Here is a 20,360-nt window from a genome sequence, read left to right as displayed (position 1 = left end):
TGTCACACAAGACAGAAGTACTTTATTCTTCGATATTCTCTTGGTCAAACAGTTTTTGTATATTAGTTGTGAATATATGGTGCACATGAGCAGCTTTAAAATAAGCAAAAATGTCATTTTTATAACTGCATTAGAGCTGGACATCAAACCAACAGCCCGTGAACGCAGTTACGCAATAAAAACAATCTTTTCCGTCTGTTTCCTGCGCTCATATTGTGACTTGTTCTCCTATCCCTCTGCATTTACATAAATGTTTACGTTTTTAATTAACATAGGCTAGGCATATGCATAATTTCCCAAGGAAACCTTTTGTGAGCTCTCTTCACAAGCACACTCACATCGAAACCAGCGTGGGCAAGTGGTTTGTTGTGTGGGTTTAATTGACCAATCATAATAGTCGTTTCATTATTACAGACCAATCAAATTTTTACAAGCGCTTTTACGCTAATAAAGCGACCGTGAAACGTAATATTCCGGTCAAATTTCTTTAAACGCTCGCAGCGAGACTCGGCCAAAAGACAGCAGCTGGTGACCGGGCGAGTCAGACTCAACGCTTGGACAGCTGGTCAGCGTAAGCCTCCATACATACCCACCCCTATTTACCTGACCAAGCCAGGGAAATGAGCTAAAACGCTTTTAACAAAGGCTATTTATATGCAGTGTTCTCATAACCTTGTGTACTACATGAAAGGCACGCCTAGTTTGGTCGCCAAATCGTTTGGATTCAATCCTGTGGAGAGTCCAAAATCTGATTAAAATAAACAAACACACTTATTAAATACAATTCACTTTTATATCAAATTCAGTGACTATTACAACAATCTGTAAATCCCATTGCTTACGCATATGCTTAAACAGTCATATTTCTGGCACATTTATAATAAATTCATAGGTGAACAGACTGAGCAATAAAACATTTCATATGCACTTCACTCTATTAAGCCTATTTTACGATTTGCAGCAAAGCTTTTTTTGACAGATGGTAACAGCAGGTTTTCAGACCACGCTGCTGACCATTCATGCTTTGTTACAGGTAAAAAATATCACTCTGTATAAAAAACACCTGTGTTCTCAACCCTGAGAATCCACCTGGCTGCAAGGACTCAGACCTCAGCATTAAAAAGAGCCTCGGATCTCTCTGAAAGTCTTCCGCTTTATGCTGCGGTAGATTGCTCTTCCTCTGCTTGACCTTTCTTCTTTTTCCTCTTCTTCTTAGACTTGGATTCTCCACCTATCCCACTGAGATACTCTGAACGCATTAGGTTTGACACTCGCTCTTTCGCCGTGAGTTTCTTGGGAGGCCTGAAAAACATTTCAATGAACTTATCACTCTTAAGTGCATTTAAAAAGCCTTTCCTCCTAAAACCAATACAGAATAAGGAAAAAAGGGCGGAATTAAACATCTTAACCACAATGATAAAAAAATAACCTTGTGAATTCCTCTAAAGCATCCCAAAGCACGAATCTGAGATTTACCCTGTAAAGAGAGGCAGTAGGTTAGCTGGCTGGCTTGAGACCGGCTGAACAAGTTTCCCACTGTCGTCGATAAAAGGCTCGTAGACAGCAGCGGGGGCCTGATGTAAAACTAGTGACTGTTTATCTAATCAATAACTCTGGAGAATGAAGCGTCGCTTTGGCCCCGTGGGGCTGCTTAAGGATCCAATACACACGCATCTACCTCATGGTGACACGACACACTCTACCCCCGGGGCTTAGAGAGGCTATGAGACAGCAGTTATTGTTCTTTTGGTCCCTGAGCGCTCTACAGGGACCCCTACAGGACATATGAAGCATGTATGCAGATATACATGAAGGTGGTATATTATATACAGTATAGAATGTCACTATATTTACACATACCGATAGACATGTCAATGCTTCAGCAGAAGTGATGCATCCAAATAGTTTTCAACTTAAAATAATTTGTTACCGACTTCAAATTTTTAGTTTAGTCAACTAAAATATTGCAGTTGTCCCTTAAATTAACATTGAGTAACTTAAAATTTCAAGTTGACTAAACTACAATTTCTTAAGTCAGCGGGGTAAATTATTTTTAAGCTGAAACAAGTTTAAAGTTTATATGTTTTTTTACAGTGTAAGCAAGCGTTAATCTTTCAAAGTTCTCCTTGGAAGTAAAGATTGCACTGAGGGAGACCTTCAAGCAGAGCTACAAAATGGAATGAGATTAAGCAAAATAAAACAATGGAATCTCCACAACTAATGCACTCAAAACTAATTAGCTTTAACACTCAGACAAGAAAGACGGACCAAAGAACGACAAAACGAACATCCTGCAGGATGTCCGAATCTAGACACACTTTCTGACCAATGAATCTCTGCCATTTGTCCACGAGTTTTCCAGTCATTTATAATGACTAGATAAGAGTACATAAAGAAAAAACATTTTATAAATAGTTTTGGGGGCTGTTATTATTTTTTTTAATTAATAGTTTTATTGAGCAAGGGTGCATTAAATTGGCCAAAAGTGATAGTCAAGGCATTTGTGTTACAAAAAATCTATTTCAAATAAACGGTTCATTTTATGAACTTTCTATCCAAAGAATCCTGAAAAAAAATGCATCACTGTTTCTACAAAATATTAAGCAGTGCAACATTGATAAGAAATGCTTGAGCACCAAATATATTAGCATATTAGAATGATTTCTGCAGGATCATGAGACACTGAAGTCTGCTGAAAATTCAGCGGTTATCACAAAAATAAATTACATTAAAATAGAAAACAGTTGTTTTAAATTATATTTCACACTACTAGATTTTATCACTTGATCACTATTCTCCATATTATATAAATAAAATATATTAATTATAAAATATTAATACAACACCCTCCAAAAATAAGAAATAGAATGAAACTTTCAGAGGGATTGGTGTGTGTGTGTGTGTGTGTGTATTTTTGGTTGCCTGTAATGGCCTCTCTCCCGTGCACCAAAGGTCTTTGTTGTTGCGTCGCGTGTCTATAAGTGTGTGTATGTTTATATTGGTGTGATCTGCTCATTAGAGAAATCTTGTCTGGACATGGACAGTGTACACCACAGTCGGCTGTAATGAAGTCTCTCCTGACAGGACAGCGAGACTCGACTGAGACCGTAAGACAGCACAGCACAACACAGCGATGACACACACACAATTAGGCTGGGAATGGTAAATGTTAATAGGGCCAAAGCACTGACCAGTTAAGTGGTATCGGCATAGTGCGGCATGAATATTCCATACTGAGCGATGGCTGGTAAATATAGATGTCAGCTGTCAGCTATGACGGCTGATAAGTTCATTACGGCTGTTGTCTGTTGTCTGGGCAGAGGAGGGAGAGTGCGAGTACGTTATGGCTGCTCTGGGGCAGCTCCTCAGGGACTGACCTATTGTCGCGCTCCATGGGTTTCATTCACAGGTCCTGCTGCAGGTCACCCTGCCAATTACTAGTGGTTAGACACATGCTTCTCCCTATAGTGTCTGAGCCAGCATGTGGCACAAGTCAAAACTCAATAGTACCATAAAGAAGTGTCCATGTACAATCGAAGCCACAAAACTATTTAATACACAATTCTGAAATGAGCAGGGCTTCAAACACACGAAAAGAAATTTGAGGGAGCCACTGGATCCTAACTTAAATGACATTTTTTATTTTTTTTAAAGCTGATAAATAAAAAATAAAAATCTATTGTTCAGTGTGATGACAAGATGTTATCGTATATAGACTACAAACATTTAAGTTACTCAAAACTAGGTAGCTTTTGTAGTTGAATATAGTATCAATTTGTGCCATGTGTTTGGATCTCGTATGTTAATCAATAACCAATAATATTTGTTCGTTATAAATATTTAAATTATAAACTATATTTGTCACAGTCCATATACTATAAACTATATTTATGCATTTTTTAAAAATACTGTAAAACGGGTTAAGAATATTATTACTTATTATAGAGTATCAGTTCTAAATTCAGATAGTGTACAAAAATATTCAAATTCAAATATTTATAACAAATATGAAAATGATTGGTTATTGGGTGTCTTTATCCTTATTTACACAATGTTATATGAATAATATCAGCAAACAGACTGATGTAAAAATGTAAAGTAAATCACAGAAAGACTGATTAATTCAGTACTTTAATTCAGTATTGTCGCACAATTCTTTATTTTTAGCTGCATTTTCAATTTAAAGCTGTGATAGGACTTCATCCTAATAGTTTTACATATAAAGCATTCTATAATGAAAGTAGCTACACACACAGCGCCCTTCGACAATGGAATAAGATCTTGAGTAAAAAACGACTACCGGGAGTCTGCTTTGCACTCTGAAATAAAACCATGCAACTCAGTTAAATTTAATGCTTCACTAACTTTGAGTAGAGCAACTTTAACATCAGATTTTACCAAACTGTACCTGACACCCCCTTTACAGCGCACAGACAGCACACAGGGGCTTTTGAGCCTTTATCTCAAAGGCACAGTAAAGAACTGAAGGTGGGATGAAAGAGAGGGAAGTAAAATACAGCAGAATACACTAACAATAACAGAAATTTTCAAATGACAGTTCTGGTCTAACAAGAGAACTGTGATCACTGCATGTGCGGGTCAGCTATGAACACTGAGAGGAGAGGCCCATATGTCAATATTCTTTATTTAAACGCGCTGTGGATACAGATAAAGCTCCTCACTATGTGACAGTAATGACGTTGAAGGTGGTTTTAGGCTCTGGCTCGGTTTAATTAAGTGTCCTGTGGAGAATCTGACCACACTAAGGTCTACACCAACACATCCATGCGTGAGGGCTAGTCTGGACATGGCCTTTGCTAACCAGTCCCCAAGCTTTCAACGCCACATTCAATCCTGTGGGAAATGACCACTAATAACCCTGCAGTATCAAGCACTGGCCAAATCTCATAGTTTGTGGCCTAACAACCATACTGCAACGTACTGGCCAGTGGCCATATCATCAGCACATAATCAATCATCACCATCCACGTCTGCAGTGAAAATTTGCACATACTTGTGCCAAGGACTTGTATCAGATTAAGTATACCGGTTTTTAGGACAAGAGTACAGTCTGTATAGAAAGCAACAAAAACAGCTCTTTATAAAGGATGGCATATCCAACATACTTTGGGAATAACGCTGTTACTGCATCACATAAGGGAAAACAAGAGGGGTGAGTGTGTCAGAGGTGCAAGGTAAAACGTGCAGCTGGTAAAGGCAGGACTTGACTAGTCCTTTTTGACCCTGAAGAGCTCTGCTACAGTGAAAGACTCACAGCTGCCAAGAGTGTGTGTGAGCTGTGGGCTTTTCTCCAGCGCAGCAATGCTGGCAATTTTCAGGGGAGCCATAGCAGGACATTTACACTAATTCAACGTCCTACAAAATGGCTCGAAGGCATTTCTCTTCCCTTTTCTTCAAGAAGTGACACTAGATAAGTGGATGCATCTTACAAAAGCAATAAAGGATTTTGGTGGTTTCATATTTTTGCTAAACACCAGATTTATAGTTCGCTTAGAAATGTCAAAAACACTGGTACTTTGGTACCTAGTTGATTCCACAGCACATGTAGTAATGAGTCTACTGACTCAATTTGGTTTTGCAGTGGCTGTTTTAAACAGAGAGAAGCAGATTAAGCATTTGTTTTTTTTTTTGGTTTATTAATTAAACAGGTTTAAATTACTTGTAATGTTTGCTTAATAGAATATTCTTGAAGACTAAATGTTTTAATTAAACGGTATTAGTACTTAATAGTATATTTTGTTGAAACTCATATAGAGAATCTATAGGTATCGATTGCTGAAATTTTGGTATGACAGCTTAAAGTCAAATAATGAGCTACATTCCCAATTCTGTCTATAATAATGCACTTCTGTTTTCAAATTCTAGGATACGGTACTGTTCAAAAAAACTTTAATGATTTTAAAACGGCATTTATTTGATCAAAAACACAGTAAAAACATTAACACTGTGAAATATTGCTACAATTTAAAATAACCGTTTTCTATTTTAATGTATTTAAAATGTAACTGATTCCTGTGATGGCAAAACTGAATTTTCAGCAGCCATTACTCCAGTCTTCAGTTTCACAGAAATCATTCTAATATGCTGATTTGATGCTCAAGCAACATTTCTTATTATCAAACGTTGACAACAGTTGTGCTGTTTTTCTGGAAACTAATAAATTTTTAGCCAGGATTCAATAAATAAAGTTAAAAAAGAACAGCGTTTATTTTAAACAGAAATAATTTATGATATTATAAATGTCTTTACTTTAACTTTTGATCAATTTAATACTGAAAAAAGAATTAACTACTTTCTTTAAAAAAAATAAAAATGCACTGACCCCAAACATTTGAATGGTGGTGTATATGACATTGAGCAAATCAGAACACTTCCCTTTAATTACAAAGGAAAATAAAAACAAAACAATGAAAAAGTAAAGAAAAATAAATATTTAAAAGAGCTCACAATTTCAAACCTTATGTGGAAAAAACCCTAAAGGTGTTACAGAAGCCACAAAGAAAAATTTTCAAATCAAACAGAACATGGCTTAATTTATCTAAAAGCAGAACCAGATCATACTATCTGGCAGAGCAAACTGTTTGACAGATTCATAAATTACGGTCCAATTGCTGAAGACTTGCAGTACCTCTTGGCTTTGTCTTTGCCCTTCTTGGAGTCTTTGCTGTTGGCAGGATTAGTGGTTATGGAGCTGCCCAGGCCCTGGGGTGCGTCCCTCAGGCCAAAGCTCTTAGCAGCGTGGCCCAGGTGCAGGCTGCGGATGTGGAAGATGTGTTTCAGACTGGAGGGGTACGTGGTGTATGCTCTCAGGAAAGACTGCAGTGCTACAGGACCAAAAAAAAAAAAAAAAAAGTTACAGCTCACATAGCAGATTTTTCCAAGCACTTTCACTGGCAATAAAGGATTTTAAACACTATTTTAATGTTACTAATATTGCTTTAGTTTAATTAATTGATTTTACATTATTAAACTATTAAACTAAAATACACTTAATACTTTGTTGTTGTATTTATTAAAATATTTTATTGAATACAAATAATCACAATTGCAATACCAAGAGAAATAACAATTATGGTTTAGAGATTTAATGGTTGCAAAAAAAAATTAAATATTCTATGTAATGAAAATGTAGCTGGGCTGCAAAACTGTAGAACAAAACATTAGTTTAACACAGTAACCCTACATGATAATTTTCTTTTGGCTTACCGCTCTTCGCTGTTTGCAGAGACTCGTTATTGGCATGAACATAATTCTCAAAGTCAGTCTGTAAAACAGTGGCTCTCTCTCGTACCTCCTGCTCAAAAGCAGCAGCTGATCTCTGCAGAGTCATGTACAAAGAGACACACAAAGATAAAAAAAAATCTGAGTAAAATGAATGCATTGCATTCCAGCAATTATGCGGGGGAAAAAAAGAAATCACATTTTATTATAATAAAAGCCGATAAAAACCAACAGCATCACATAAACTTTATTGGTTACACACACTAATGACACCTCCCCTCCCCATCAATGACCTCTGACCCTCAAATGAGGCTGCTAACAAGGGGGGTGGCACGGGTGAGGATTACAACCAGCCGATTGGTGCTGGGAGGGAAAAGGACATTAAATCAGGATTAGGACTGACTGAGCACTGGCAGAAACATTTGCTCATTGTTGTCAGACGGCTCTCATTGTTGAGAGAGAGAGGGGGGAAAAAAGAGAGAGAAAGCCATTCTTCTCCCACAGCTGTTCTCTAGATCTGCATTTTTAACCACATGCGATCTTCAACCAAGATAGAAAAGTTATAACAGTTATGCACAGTTCAACAAGTCAACACTGACCACGTTTACAAGCGCACGAATAATGTGATTATTTCCAATAATCAGAGTAAGGATTTAATCGCATTATGATGTTTACATGTCAAGAGCAAACCTCTTCACTCCTGCTTACATGCAATTTCCATTACTTTAATTATTCGCTAAGAATTGTGGTTATTGTTTTACTGCCATTATTCACATACCCCACTGAACAGCACAACTGGCCACTGTTTTAATTTATTTTCGTCTAATGCAAAACACTTATGTATGGTTGTATTCTATGCTTTTTCAGCGCCGTAGAAATGTGATGGCAATTTGTTTGCCTACGCTGGTGTCGTGTTCTGCTCGCCGTTTCTGAATGTGGGTAAGGAACAGAGACTGGTGGCAGCGAGTTGTGTTTTCCCCAGAAATGCGATGCTTTCTTCCCCACCATCGTTTCTAATCTCTGTATTATTACAGGTGCGTGTCCCGTCATTCATGTACATCAGAACGGCAATACTGCGATTAAGGTGTTTACATGCTTGTATATTTCGATTAAAATCGGCGTACGCCACCTATGTTAATACGATTATGCATGCTCCGATTATGAGCATAATTGCATTAAATTGAAGTATTGAGTTTACATTAGATAGTTTAATCGCAATATTGCCAAAATCTCATTATAATCGCATTAAGAGGGTGCCTGTAAACGCACTCACTGACTCTTTGACTGTTTTTATGGCTTAGATGTCAGAAGTTACCTTACTGTCCCATTTCCCTCTGCATTTGAATCGCTCGTCTTTCATCAGATTGGTCAAGATGTCCTCCATCTTCATCTCGGACAAACTGAGGGTGTAGATGGATATTATACATTAATATATTTATCAATGGGAAATAAATAGATAAATTGCACCAAACATTTTCCTGATTGTAAGTTGTCTGGTTTAGATAGGGCTCAACGTATCGAGCCCTGCTAACCCTACCAAACTCCTTTTGATCATCCTTTAGTCCTGTAAACTGTAACGTGAGCCAAATATCATAGTCCTTGTGCCAGCAGAACAGATTCATTCTGCTCTCACGCAGAGAGACTGAGAGTGTGTTTTCTCTCAGCACAGAGTCATCAGTCCAGCTTTTGACTGTTATATTGTGGGCTTTGGAACAGAGACCATCTTTAATCAGTGTCAGGGACTGGACTTCATCCACACATAAGACAGGTCTTGCCTTACAGTCCCCTACTGCTGTGTTCATCAAAATGATAAGTAAATGTGATATAGATGAGACGCCAGGCAGCACACCTGATGTTGTGATTGGCCAGCAAATCCACAAAAGCCGTCTCAGAGGGGGTGAGGAAGAGCAGGCTGCTGCCCTGAGCTCCAATTCGTGCTGTGCGGCCCACACGATGAACGTACTCCGCCGTGGAAACAGGAGGGTTATACTGAAACAGAAAGATGATATTTATATATATAAAAAAAAAAGTAGTACTGGAAAACTGAACAGTTCAGTAATAGTAACAAAACCGGCTAAATTATTCATTGCACTTGCGATGTGCAATTATGAGATTTTACAAATGAAGAAATCTAACCTGAACAATCCATGTAACCTGAGGCAGATCCAATCCACGTGCAGCCACATCCTAAGGAGAAAATAAACAAAAATATTTAAACAGACTTTAACTAAAAAATATTAAAATCAACAAAAAAAGGGAACAAACTGTCAACTAAAACTTACAGAAATTATTTTTAATTATTGAAATAAAAGATGGAAAACGCAAACTTATTTCAGTTAGTAGCCTAGGCAACATTTCTCATTTATTTTTGTGTGTTTTTTTAAATACTAAAATCACTAAAACTGTATATTCATGACAAAAGCACATAAAATGACTAAAACTTAAAATAAAACCGAAAATATAAAAAAGGTCATTTAAAATCCTAATAAGCTCAATACAATATAAAAACAGTAAAATAACACTGTGTGGAATAAGACTGTGATGGACCAAGAAATATTCACCTAAATCTAAGTTGTCTCATTCTTGTTCCATAATTTTCAGTCATATTCTAACTTGGTTTGTCAAGACTCAGGCTTTATTTGTTGGTCTGACAAGTGCAAACAATGTCCTAGATTGACCTGATTCACTCAACTGAATTTACTATATTGCCTTATTTTACAAATCTATTGCCACACTATGCTATTATGATTTTTGAGCAAGATGTATATTTACGGCTCCCTCCTTGTGCAACTGAATCTGCTTACTTATGGTTACCAGCACTGAGCTTTCACCACTAAGCCACACTATTTTTTTTTGGGAGAATTTTCAAACTTAACTCGAGCTCTCAAGCTCAACTAGCCTAAACTCTCAGTTGAGGTGTCTGGAGCTGGTACAGATGGAGACCAACACAATGCCATGCCAGACTGTCAAGAGGAATAGAAGCACTCATTTACTCCAGGAGTCCATCTGCAGAGTGACGAGATGGAAGAAGAGGAGGTGGAGGAAAGGGATGCACACACCTGTCCATACATTTTTTTAATCAACTAACTTATGTAACTTGAGCTACATCATTAGAATAATGCGTTAATGAGTTATTTAACAAATGTTTATTTTAAAAGAACCCTTATATTTTAAGATATTCCTCAAAGGGGGTTCACAAGTTCATGAAAAGCTAATACTTAATTATATCTAATATAAAACTAAAATAAATGAATGGGATTGCACACTAATCGTGATATAGCTTAGTGTGATCATCAAATCAAAGACTGCATTATAAGTAATTAACTTTATAGACTTATGAGTTTTGGAGTGAAGCACATGCAGCTCGTGATCCAGAGTGTTTCAGTGTCTCTGAGTGGCTTGGTTCACAGTAAATACCGCAATCTCAATCTCTGCATGTACTGCGAGCTTAATGTGCATTTGGGAACGCAACATGCACTAGGTTTACATTAAGAACATAAGATGTAAATATTAGTATTGTAATTTGCACTGCAACTACTATAATTATTTAATATAAATTTATTATTTCGCACCACAGTTGTAATATAAAACAATAATATATTTCTGTCTTCATTTTATAATTAGATGTGAATTTTCTATAAATAATAATAATTATTATTCCTCACACAAAATGACAAAAAAAATTTTCCATATAACATAGTAACTGAATACGTTAATTAAAAATGTGTTTATAATATTTTAACCTTTTGACAACTACATATTTTCTCTTTTAATTTGTATTTTATCGATTCTATAGGTTTAACAAGATCTTACAATTGAAAAATTATTTTATGTATTTCTCAAACCTGAGCAAACAGGCCCTCAGGTATGAATAAACCTGACTGGGAATCACTGCTCTAGACTGCAGACATGGTCAGACAGTTTACCATACAAATTGCACCTGTTCAAATTACTTACCGTGCACAGCAGAATGCCGGTTTTACACTGAGAGAACTCCTGGAAGACTTCAGTGCGCTCCTGAAGGGAGAGAAACAGGAAAGTTCATTGCCATTATGTTTCTAAAGTGGTCAAACGCTGTACAAAAGAGAAACACTTTAGCTTAATCTTTAATTTGTTGTGAGACAATATTTCAGCCAAAAAACTCTCTGCATTTATATCAGAACACAAGGTGAGGCAGAAACACAGATGAGAGCCCATCTGAAGATGGGATGTCCAACAGCTCCTCTCTCTTTTTCTGCATGGAGCGCAATCTGTTGTGTGCTGGAACAGCTGCCCGTCTCCTGCAGCTCTCCTCATCGGAGGAGACGTCCAGAGCTCAGCCTGTGCTGTCCCATTACCAAACCCATCCATAACACTACAGGCCAGCACCACACCCAGACCTGCTCTCTCATACATCTGACCAAGAGACTTCAGAGTCCCATGCCCTTCCAGTGCCATATGGGCGACCCACGGCAGCTCCATTTATGTGGGGGTGAGGATGCAGGCTGGACAGTGGCAGGATGCAGTTCCCCTGACACTGCCACAGGGAACCGACTGCTGCTGTTGCCTGAACGCCAGCTGGCTGAGAGCTGGCGGACCCCAACGGTCAACCAGACCATGATGGTCTAACCTAGTGTCATATGTTGCTAGTGATTCTGGATGCTTTTAAGAGACATGGTCATTTTAACAGAATAGAAGCATGGGCTCCATTAATGTGTTGTTGTAGTCTGACTTTTGCTCAGATTTCTGCATCAATTTACTTTCTGGAGAAGATGCTGGTTGCCCAAAGTTCAAGGCATTCCACAGCTTTGAGATGACAGAATTAATAGAAAAATCACAAAGTATGATGGTCAAGATTTTTTACCTTCAGATTATGACTCCATCCAGTTGGAGGATATCAACCATGTTTGATATTTTGATTCAATTTTAGAACACACATTGTGTTCATTTGTCACACATCTAGCAATAAGGTATGCGTTTCTGCGTGATTTTGTTGTATTTGGAATGACTTGAAAGACTGGTAGAGTAAGTGATCCTCAGTCGTGTATGATGCCCATTTTTTCTCTGTAACTTTTTATAAAGTTGGCAAGTGCATGATGCCTACTGTTTTAAAAATCTGTTCCTATTCAAGTGTCGCGTAGTGTATTCCAGCCTTAAGGTAAAATCTGAATATTTAATTGCTGCCTGAATAACAAAAGTGAGGCTATATAGGACAGATACATACTAGCCTGCCATGTATATAAATATGTATTTTTTTTTATTTATATACATTAAATATCAAACTTTTATGACTGTTTTTTTTTGTTGAAGTCTTTTCAGAAATTTTTCAAGAGTTATTTCCCAAAAAATATTTCATGCTTTTCACAATAAAAGGAATAAAATTTCTAAATATATTAAAATAGAAAATAATTATTTTAAATCTTTGTAATATCGCACAATATTAATTACCGATATATATAATCATTCTTTATTGTTACTATTTTTCACATTATAGAATAATAGTAAAGTCTTCAAAACTATAAAATGCCTGAAATGGAAGAATGGGAATTATGTAGGGACCAAAGAACAAACAATTAAATCCTGTGTCCTGTGAGGGAGTGGTTGGTCTAATAAAGTTAAACTGCATTCTGTGAACAAAACCTTGACAATCATTATAACTGGACTTGACACAATGTCTGACCTCTTGTCTCATGTTGCCATGAAGCCTGTAGAAGGTAAGGGATGCTGAGGTATGTTTGGTTGATGTGGTGCTGGGCTTCTCACAGAGGACTGCAGTGAAGAGAGTAAGCAGAAACTCCACAGCCTCACAGCTGGATATGAAAATGATCAGCTTCTGCCGCTGCTCAAACTATGTACAAAAACACAATAAAATACTTAAGTCCAGTGACAGCTACTGTGCATCTAACATGAGCAAATGACTTTCTTTGTAACAGTAAGCTCTAGCAGTAATAACATTGTTGGTTATCAGTTATAATATTTTGGTAATTGGGTCACACTTGATTTTAAGGTCCAATGCTCACTATTAACAAACCATAAACTATGACTTTTACCTCAAACTCAAAAATTGTGTCCTGTACCTTGCATTTGGCCAGAATAAAGGCAGCCAAACAGACCAGGTGGAGTTTGCTGGGCACCACCACAACATGCTGCTGCAGCCTCTCAGGCACCGCATAGCTGTCTGACAGAGCCCGAGGGGCCACCTGGGGACACGCTTCAACTGTCTCCTCACTCCCCTCTGTCACATGGATACTCACGGGCTCCTTCATACTGATACTGGCTAATCGGGACAGTCCTGGACGTGAAGAGAACAGGATCAGCATAAACGGTTGCACAGCTATGCAGATTGTCACCAAAATGCTTTTGTGTTCTGTTCTGTCATGCAAAGAAGAGAAAGACTGGACTTGAAAGACAAAAACTCCAGTCAGCTCATCCTAGTCTGTTTCTAAAGCCAGTACATTACCTACCATAGTCTAAAGCGAGCACTTATGCCACTGTCTCACTTTACATCCAGACACACTCTGAACAGTGGTAGTGAGCGGACGATAAGCTTACCCTCGGTGAGCGTGGCTGAAAGCAGCACATTCTGCCTGGCAAGTCCAGTGGCATTCAGAGCATTCAGAATCACAGTCAGATCTTTCTCAAAGCCCAAATCCAGAGTCCTTCAAAACAGCATGGATGAACTAATCGTAAATACACACGATACTGATACGGCTTCAAATTATGGCAGCAAGAACTAATAAAGTAAAACCGAAATGATCAACACCAAATTTCTTTGTCAATTATTCAGGTACTTCACACTGTGAACTGATGAATATCACTTTAAAGCAGTAAAAAAAAATATATATATTTTTATGATTAAGAAATCATTTTTAGTTTAATTTTACTTTGAGTAGTAGAATAGTAGTATAATATCCAATTAATAAGATATTAATAAAATAAACAATTAGCAGATTAAAGGTTAACAAATTTGCCCTAATGTAAACCACACCATATCATTCTCAGTTCAAATCGGCAAACAATTTATTTATTTGTTTGTTTATTTAATGCCATATCAGCAGCAATGTCTATATTCATGGCAAAATTAACAGTAACATTTCAATACATCATATACAATAATCAGGGCTCCAAACTGCGACTAAAATGGTCGCATTTGCGACCAAAAATATTAATTTGCGAGTGAAGTTTTTGCTGAGGTCGCCACTGGCGACTATATACACTCACCTAAAGGATTATTAGGAACACCATACTAATACTGTGTTTGACCCCCTTTCGCCTTCAGAACTGCCTTAATTCTACGTGGCATTGATTCAACAAGGTGCTGAAAGCATTCTTTAGAAATGTTGGCCCATATTGATAGGATAGCATCTTGCAGTTGATGCAGATTTGTGGGATGCACATCCAGGGCACGAAGCTCCCGTTCCACCACATCCCAAAGATGCTCTATTGGGTTGAGATCTGGTGACTGTGGGGGCCATTTTAGTACAGTGAACTCATTGTCATGTTCAAGAAACCAATTTGAAATGATTCGAGCTTTGTGACATGGTGCATTATCCTGCTGGAAGTAGCCATCAGGGGATGGGTACATGCTGGTCATAAAGGGATGGACATGGTCAGAAACAATGCTCAGGTAGGCCGTGGCATTTAAATGATGCCCAATTGGCACTAAGGGGCCTAAAGTGTGCCAAGAAAACATCCCCACACCATTACACCACCACCACCAGCCTGCACAGTGGTAACAAGGCATGATGGATCCATGTTCTCATTCTGTTTACGCCAAATTCTGACTCTACCATCTGAATGTCTCAACAGAAATCGAGACTCATCAGACCAGGCAACATTTTTCCAGTCTTCAACCGTCCAATTTTGGTGAGCTCGTGCAAATTGTAGCCTCTTTTTCCTATTTGTAGTGGAGATGAGTGGTACCCGGTGGGGTCTTCTGCTGTTGTAGCCCATCCGCCTCAAGGTTGTGCATGTTGTGGCTTCACAAATGCTTTGCTGCATACCTCGGTTGTAACGAGTGGTTATTTCAGTCAAAGTTGCTCTTCTATCAGCTTGAATCAGTCGGCCCATTCTCCTCTGACCTCTAGCATCAAGGCATTTTCGCCCACAGGACTGCCGCATACTGGATGTTTTTCCCTTTTCACACCATTCTTTGTAAACCCTAGAAATGGTTGTGCGTGAAAATCCCAGTAACTGAGCAGATTGTGAAATACTCAGACCACCGGCCCGTCTGGCACCAACAACCATGCCACACTCAAAATTGCTTAAATCACCTTTCTTTCCCATTCTGACATTCAGTTTGGCGTTCAGGAGATTGTCTTGACCAGGACCACACCCCTAAATGCATTGAAGCAACTGCCATGTGATTGGTTGATTAGATAATTGCATTAATGAGAAATTGAACAGGTGTTCCTAATAATCCTTTAGGTGAGTGTATAATTTGCATGAAAGGACTTTTTTCCCGATTGTTTTGCGCTCACATCTTTTGTTATGTTCACGTATTAAACTTACATAAGACGATGCGCATCAAAGTTTTACTGGAAAAGAGTTTCAAACAGTCCTCGTCTCTGCCGCACACAGTCTGCTGAACGCAGTGAGAGAGACCTGAAAGGTGATAATATAAACACCAGTACCCCGCGTCCACACGGTCCGTGTATGCGTCCGGATCGCGCGAGCGGAGAGTATCGCACTTAATGCTCAGGCGCGATCTCTTTAGCACCTCAGTTAAAGCAGCAAGTGAACCCATTATATATTTCGATTTACTACTATAGTATGAAATGAACATGATCAAAAGGTAGGCAATAAGAAAGCCTATAGTACAACTTACTGAAATGTTTTATGTAAAAGCTCATTGTTTCAAACTGAGGAAATGTATAAAGCTTGTAAACATTGCATTGTAATACATTTACCTCAGAATAACCACTGTGTCCATAAACTCATCAGTCAGCTAGAAAAATAACTATAAAGAGGAGCGTTTTGCTATATTTATGCGCTGTTGCATATTAATATTTTTACTTATTGTGTTGTACATGATTCAACTCCTCCTATAAAATTGCATTTTACTAATGAAGAAAAACAGACTGAATGTGTGAAAGACGTGACAACATTTATAGGATGCACTGCACTCAGTTGCCAAGTGATGCTTATGGTCCATGATATTGGTACAGATTCTGTGTAACGAACAATTCTTTGTGACTGTACATTTCAAGTTGTAAAAGACATTTAATTCACACTTTAAGTGAACCTTAGTCCCCCGGTCGACCTGATCATCTACAAGATGGATTAAAATGCTGATAAAGCCTAGAAAAGATAAGACATAAACGCATGACAAAATGATTGAAATGTTAAAATAGGGGGGAAAAATAAAATGATAATAATAAAATAAACCACTTTTATTCTGTGGCACCTAAAAAAATAATTTGGCGCCTAAGTTTTTCTTTTATAGGAGCCAATGGCTCCTTACTCGATTTTTTTGTCTGGAGCCCTGAATAATATAACATTTTCTTAAGCAGCAATCACTAAACAAAAAAACATACATATAACAGCAACAGTACTGTTAAAAAAATCATATAGAATCTTTCATTTTAATCAATGATACATTTTTTCCAGGAAAGACCTTTTTAAAAATGTCTCAAATCAGCAACCAAACTGACCTGTCGGCTTCATCCAGAATGAGCCAGCACACAGCGCTGAAAGCAATACTTAGAGTGTTCTTTATGTGGTCCACCAGTCGGCCTGGAGTCGAGATCAGAACATTAATGCCCTTCCTCAGTCTGAATTCAAGACAAAGACAAGCAAAAACATATGGAAACACAGCAAGACATCGCACAGACTGAAGTGAAATTGCAGAATGAACTATATACTACTGTTAAAAGTGTGGAGTCGGTAAGATTTTTATGTTTTTGACAAAAGTCTCTTACACACAAGGCTGCATTTATTTGATCAAAAATACAGTAAAGCATTAATGGGGATTAATGTCCAGCAGCCATTACTCCAGATCCTTCCGAAATCATTAGATAGTGATTTTCTGCTCAAGAAACATTTGTTATTATCAATTCTGAGAACATTTGTGCTGCTCAGTGATTTTGTAGACACTGACATTTGTTTTCAGGGTTCTGAATCTAAAGTTTAAAGAACAATATTTATTTGAAATATAAATGTTTTGTAAAATGCTAAATGTCTTTGCTGTCACTTTCGATCAATTTAATGCATCTTTGCTGAATGCATTTCTTTAAAAAAAAAAAATCTTACTGACTCAAAGCTGTTAAACTATTGTGTATTTGCAGTGATTCTGTAATTATTCTAAATGGATCTGTAATGCAAGATACAATACTTTTACATCTGAATAATCACCAGAAGTCTAATTCAGACCCATTGCAGTAGATATAAGTATTTTGTGTGGCTGTGTGTGCTGTTAACCTGGCTTTTTCTGCTTTTCTTTTCTCTCCTCCCATCAGAACGCCAGGCACAATCCAAGTGAAAGGCTGAAAATAATCATTACAGTGAGTGAATTTTAAAGATTGGAAATGGTTCAATTAGGTCCATACAGCACAATAATTTAGCAAAAGTGCAAATCCTCACTTTTAGAAGTTTCTGAAACATCTGAAAGCTCTGCAGAGCAAGCTGAAGCACAACCAGAAACAGATCCATGTTGGAAAAAGGGTACATATAAGTGGAATATGCTATAAGATAAATCAGAAAATTATTGTGGTTTTGTATCATTTAATACATTACCTCTCTGGTTGGAACAATCACAACAGCCAAAGGCCCGTCTGATCTCTGAAAAAAAATATTATACTTAATTTAAGACATCAAAAGTTGATGCATATAATGGTGCGTTAGCTATTTTATGGTTAACATTACTTCAGACACAAAATTTATTTTATCAATTTGAGTTTTTATTATAATACAATACAGTGTTGAATGACTGCTAATGACCCCAATTTCTACTTTAAGCCAACTATAACTGTTGAGTGTGTTGTTTTAGGCATTCAGGCTGTCTTGCCTTCACTTTAGGCTGCATCGCTTGTAAGGACTGAACCACTGGAATTCCATACGCCAATGTTTTTCCTGCAGGACAAATGTAAGAAAAATATGAATAATCACATCTTTTAAAGTTGTTTAGGTTTTGTTCATTCTTCTTTCTTTGCAACATCTAACTTAAACACTCTAGCGATTTCTAGTTTTAACAGATTAGAGTTACTACTACATAAGGATTTTTTGTAAACAAAATCATCTGAACATTCAATATTTTATTACATTTTATTTACATGAAATATTGCAGGAGTCCCACCTGATCCAGTCTGTGAGCGCACGACAGCATCTTTGCCAGACATCAACACTGGTATGGTTTTCTTCTGGACACTAAAAACACAGATGAACATGAGAAAATGCAAAGAGATGGACAATAAAAGGTAAGACGAAGCTACAGTACCTCGTCATGCTGGTCACATTCAACACCTTATGGAGCGTTGCCACCTGTAAATAGTTTAGGTGAGGAGAGAAGAGTATAAGACAGTAGAAGCGTTTTAGTTGAGAGATTTGTTAAGCGATATTGAGGTTTGTTCGTACCAGATGAGGATGTAGATCGAGTTCTTCAAACATGTTGCTGGTGAAGACTTTCTCCTTTACTTGATTTACAGCAGGACTGGGAGAAAAAAAGACAAGTAAATTGCATGCAAAGGTCAATTTTGAGAAAGACCCCTGGGTCCATTCACACAAGCTCAAATGTGTTGCATCTACCGGAGGACATCAGGGATCTCTGGGTTGTTTCTGAAGAGAGACGATGTCTTGATAAATGGTCTGCCATGCTCTTCGGGAGCTTTCTTTGGAAATGTTTTCACCTTTGATGGGGACTTTGCAGCAGAGTTTTCTCCCTGGTCCGCGTTCTCCTCTGTGTCTCTATTATTACTCCTCTGAGAGGGGCTTCTGGGGGTTTGCAGCTTTTGCTTATGTGTGTGCTGTTGACCAGTTTGATTAATCTTCCTCTGTTTGGAAGCACTGCTCTCCTGGGGCTCAAAGACAGCCTTCCTCTTTGATTCTCGCTTTTTCTTTAACATCAACACAAACGGTACAGCACTTTAGAATCAGGCTGAAAGAAACTTGTGTGTAAAACAGAGTACATCAGTGTGTAATGAAAATTACAGCAACAGCATAGCGAGCAGGAGTGACTCACCTGTGCCCATTTCTCTGCTGTTGACAGATGTCTTCGATTTGTCTTTTTGTGAAACTTTACTGGATCTGAGGAGATGTTGAGCATCAGCTCGTCCTCAGCCATGATAGTAAGCGGGCTATAAACGCCTATTAAAACAGGTGCTGTAGTAGCTAAATAAGTAAACTACACTCGCACAGTGATAAATGTATGTTTACAAGTGATTTTCACTTTAAAACAGTAAAAACACAACACAGACAGCTATACATAAATGAAGCGGAGCTACACACGTGTTTTTCCTGCGTCAACCACAACGTGAAGAAACTTCCGGGTATGACGTTACCAAAATAAAAGTCCCGCTGCTTTTTTTTTTTTTTTTTTGGCGACTCGAAGGACATTTAATCTCATTTGGGATATATTATGTATAGTAATCTGCTGCTAATTATGTTAAATTGCTTGTTTTTGAAAGTGTAAACATTTTCAATAACTGTTTTCTTTAATAAAAAATATTTACACCTTAATATAATATGAAATCTCCTTTTTAAAAGTTGTTGAGGAGAAAAATATTGATTTTGTGTTTTAGCATTTAGATTAAGTTGGATTATTTTTATATAATTTAATTTCAATTATTGTAAATCATCCTGCTGCACTTGCTAAGGCCTATTGCTTAGAACAATTAAAATACAGTATTATAAGATACACATAAACCATAACCCTAATCAAATTATGGTTTTTATTAAAATTCTCATATTGTTTTCTCTTATCTCTACTTTTCTTCATGGTTCTGCAATTAGTCAAGCTTACTCTTAATTAATACAGAGGATTAGGACAATACTTTCTTGTTTTCAGATTTAGATTTTAGTGGATTAAGAACTCCATGTCATCTGCAAAAGACCATTTTTGTTATATTGTATACTTGTATGCATTTTATGGTATAAAGATGTTGTGAGGCCTTTTAAAGGGATGGTCCACCCAAAAATGAAAATTC

General features: G+C 37.4%; 1 protein-coding gene across 1 annotated transcript; it reads right to left on the bottom strand.

The window, feature by feature from the left end:
• Position 1: 1 nt before the first annotated feature.
• LOC306869701 (ATP-dependent DNA helicase DDX31-like) lies at positions 2-19,705 on the bottom strand. Its single transcript, XM_079416577.1, has 20 exons — positions 19,397-19,705; positions 18,964-19,271; positions 18,793-18,868; positions 18,656-18,699; positions 18,515-18,585; positions 18,227-18,291; positions 17,956-18,000; positions 17,803-17,844; positions 17,641-17,705; positions 16,875-16,994; positions 13,774-13,880; positions 13,299-13,513; positions 12,902-13,069; positions 11,200-11,259; positions 9,379-9,429; positions 9,092-9,231; positions 8,558-8,642; positions 7,228-7,339; positions 6,650-6,845; positions 2-1,302 (listed from the first exon to the last, which is right to left on the bottom strand). Exons 1-20 carry the CDS (start codon positions 19,496-19,498, stop codon positions 1,155-1,157), a joined length of 2,220 nt encoding a protein of 739 aa, XP_079272703.1. The 5' UTR covers positions 19,499-19,705; the 3' UTR covers positions 2-1,154.
• Positions 19,706-20,360: the final 655 nt, after the last annotated feature.

The sequence above is a fragment of the Barbus barbus genome (genome assembly GCF_936440315.1).
Source record: "Barbus barbus genome assembly, chromosome: 5".
Taxonomy (NCBI): Eukaryota; Metazoa; Chordata; class Actinopteri; order Cypriniformes; family Cyprinidae; genus Barbus; species Barbus barbus.
This window is presented reverse-complemented; position numbering and strand designations above follow the sequence as displayed.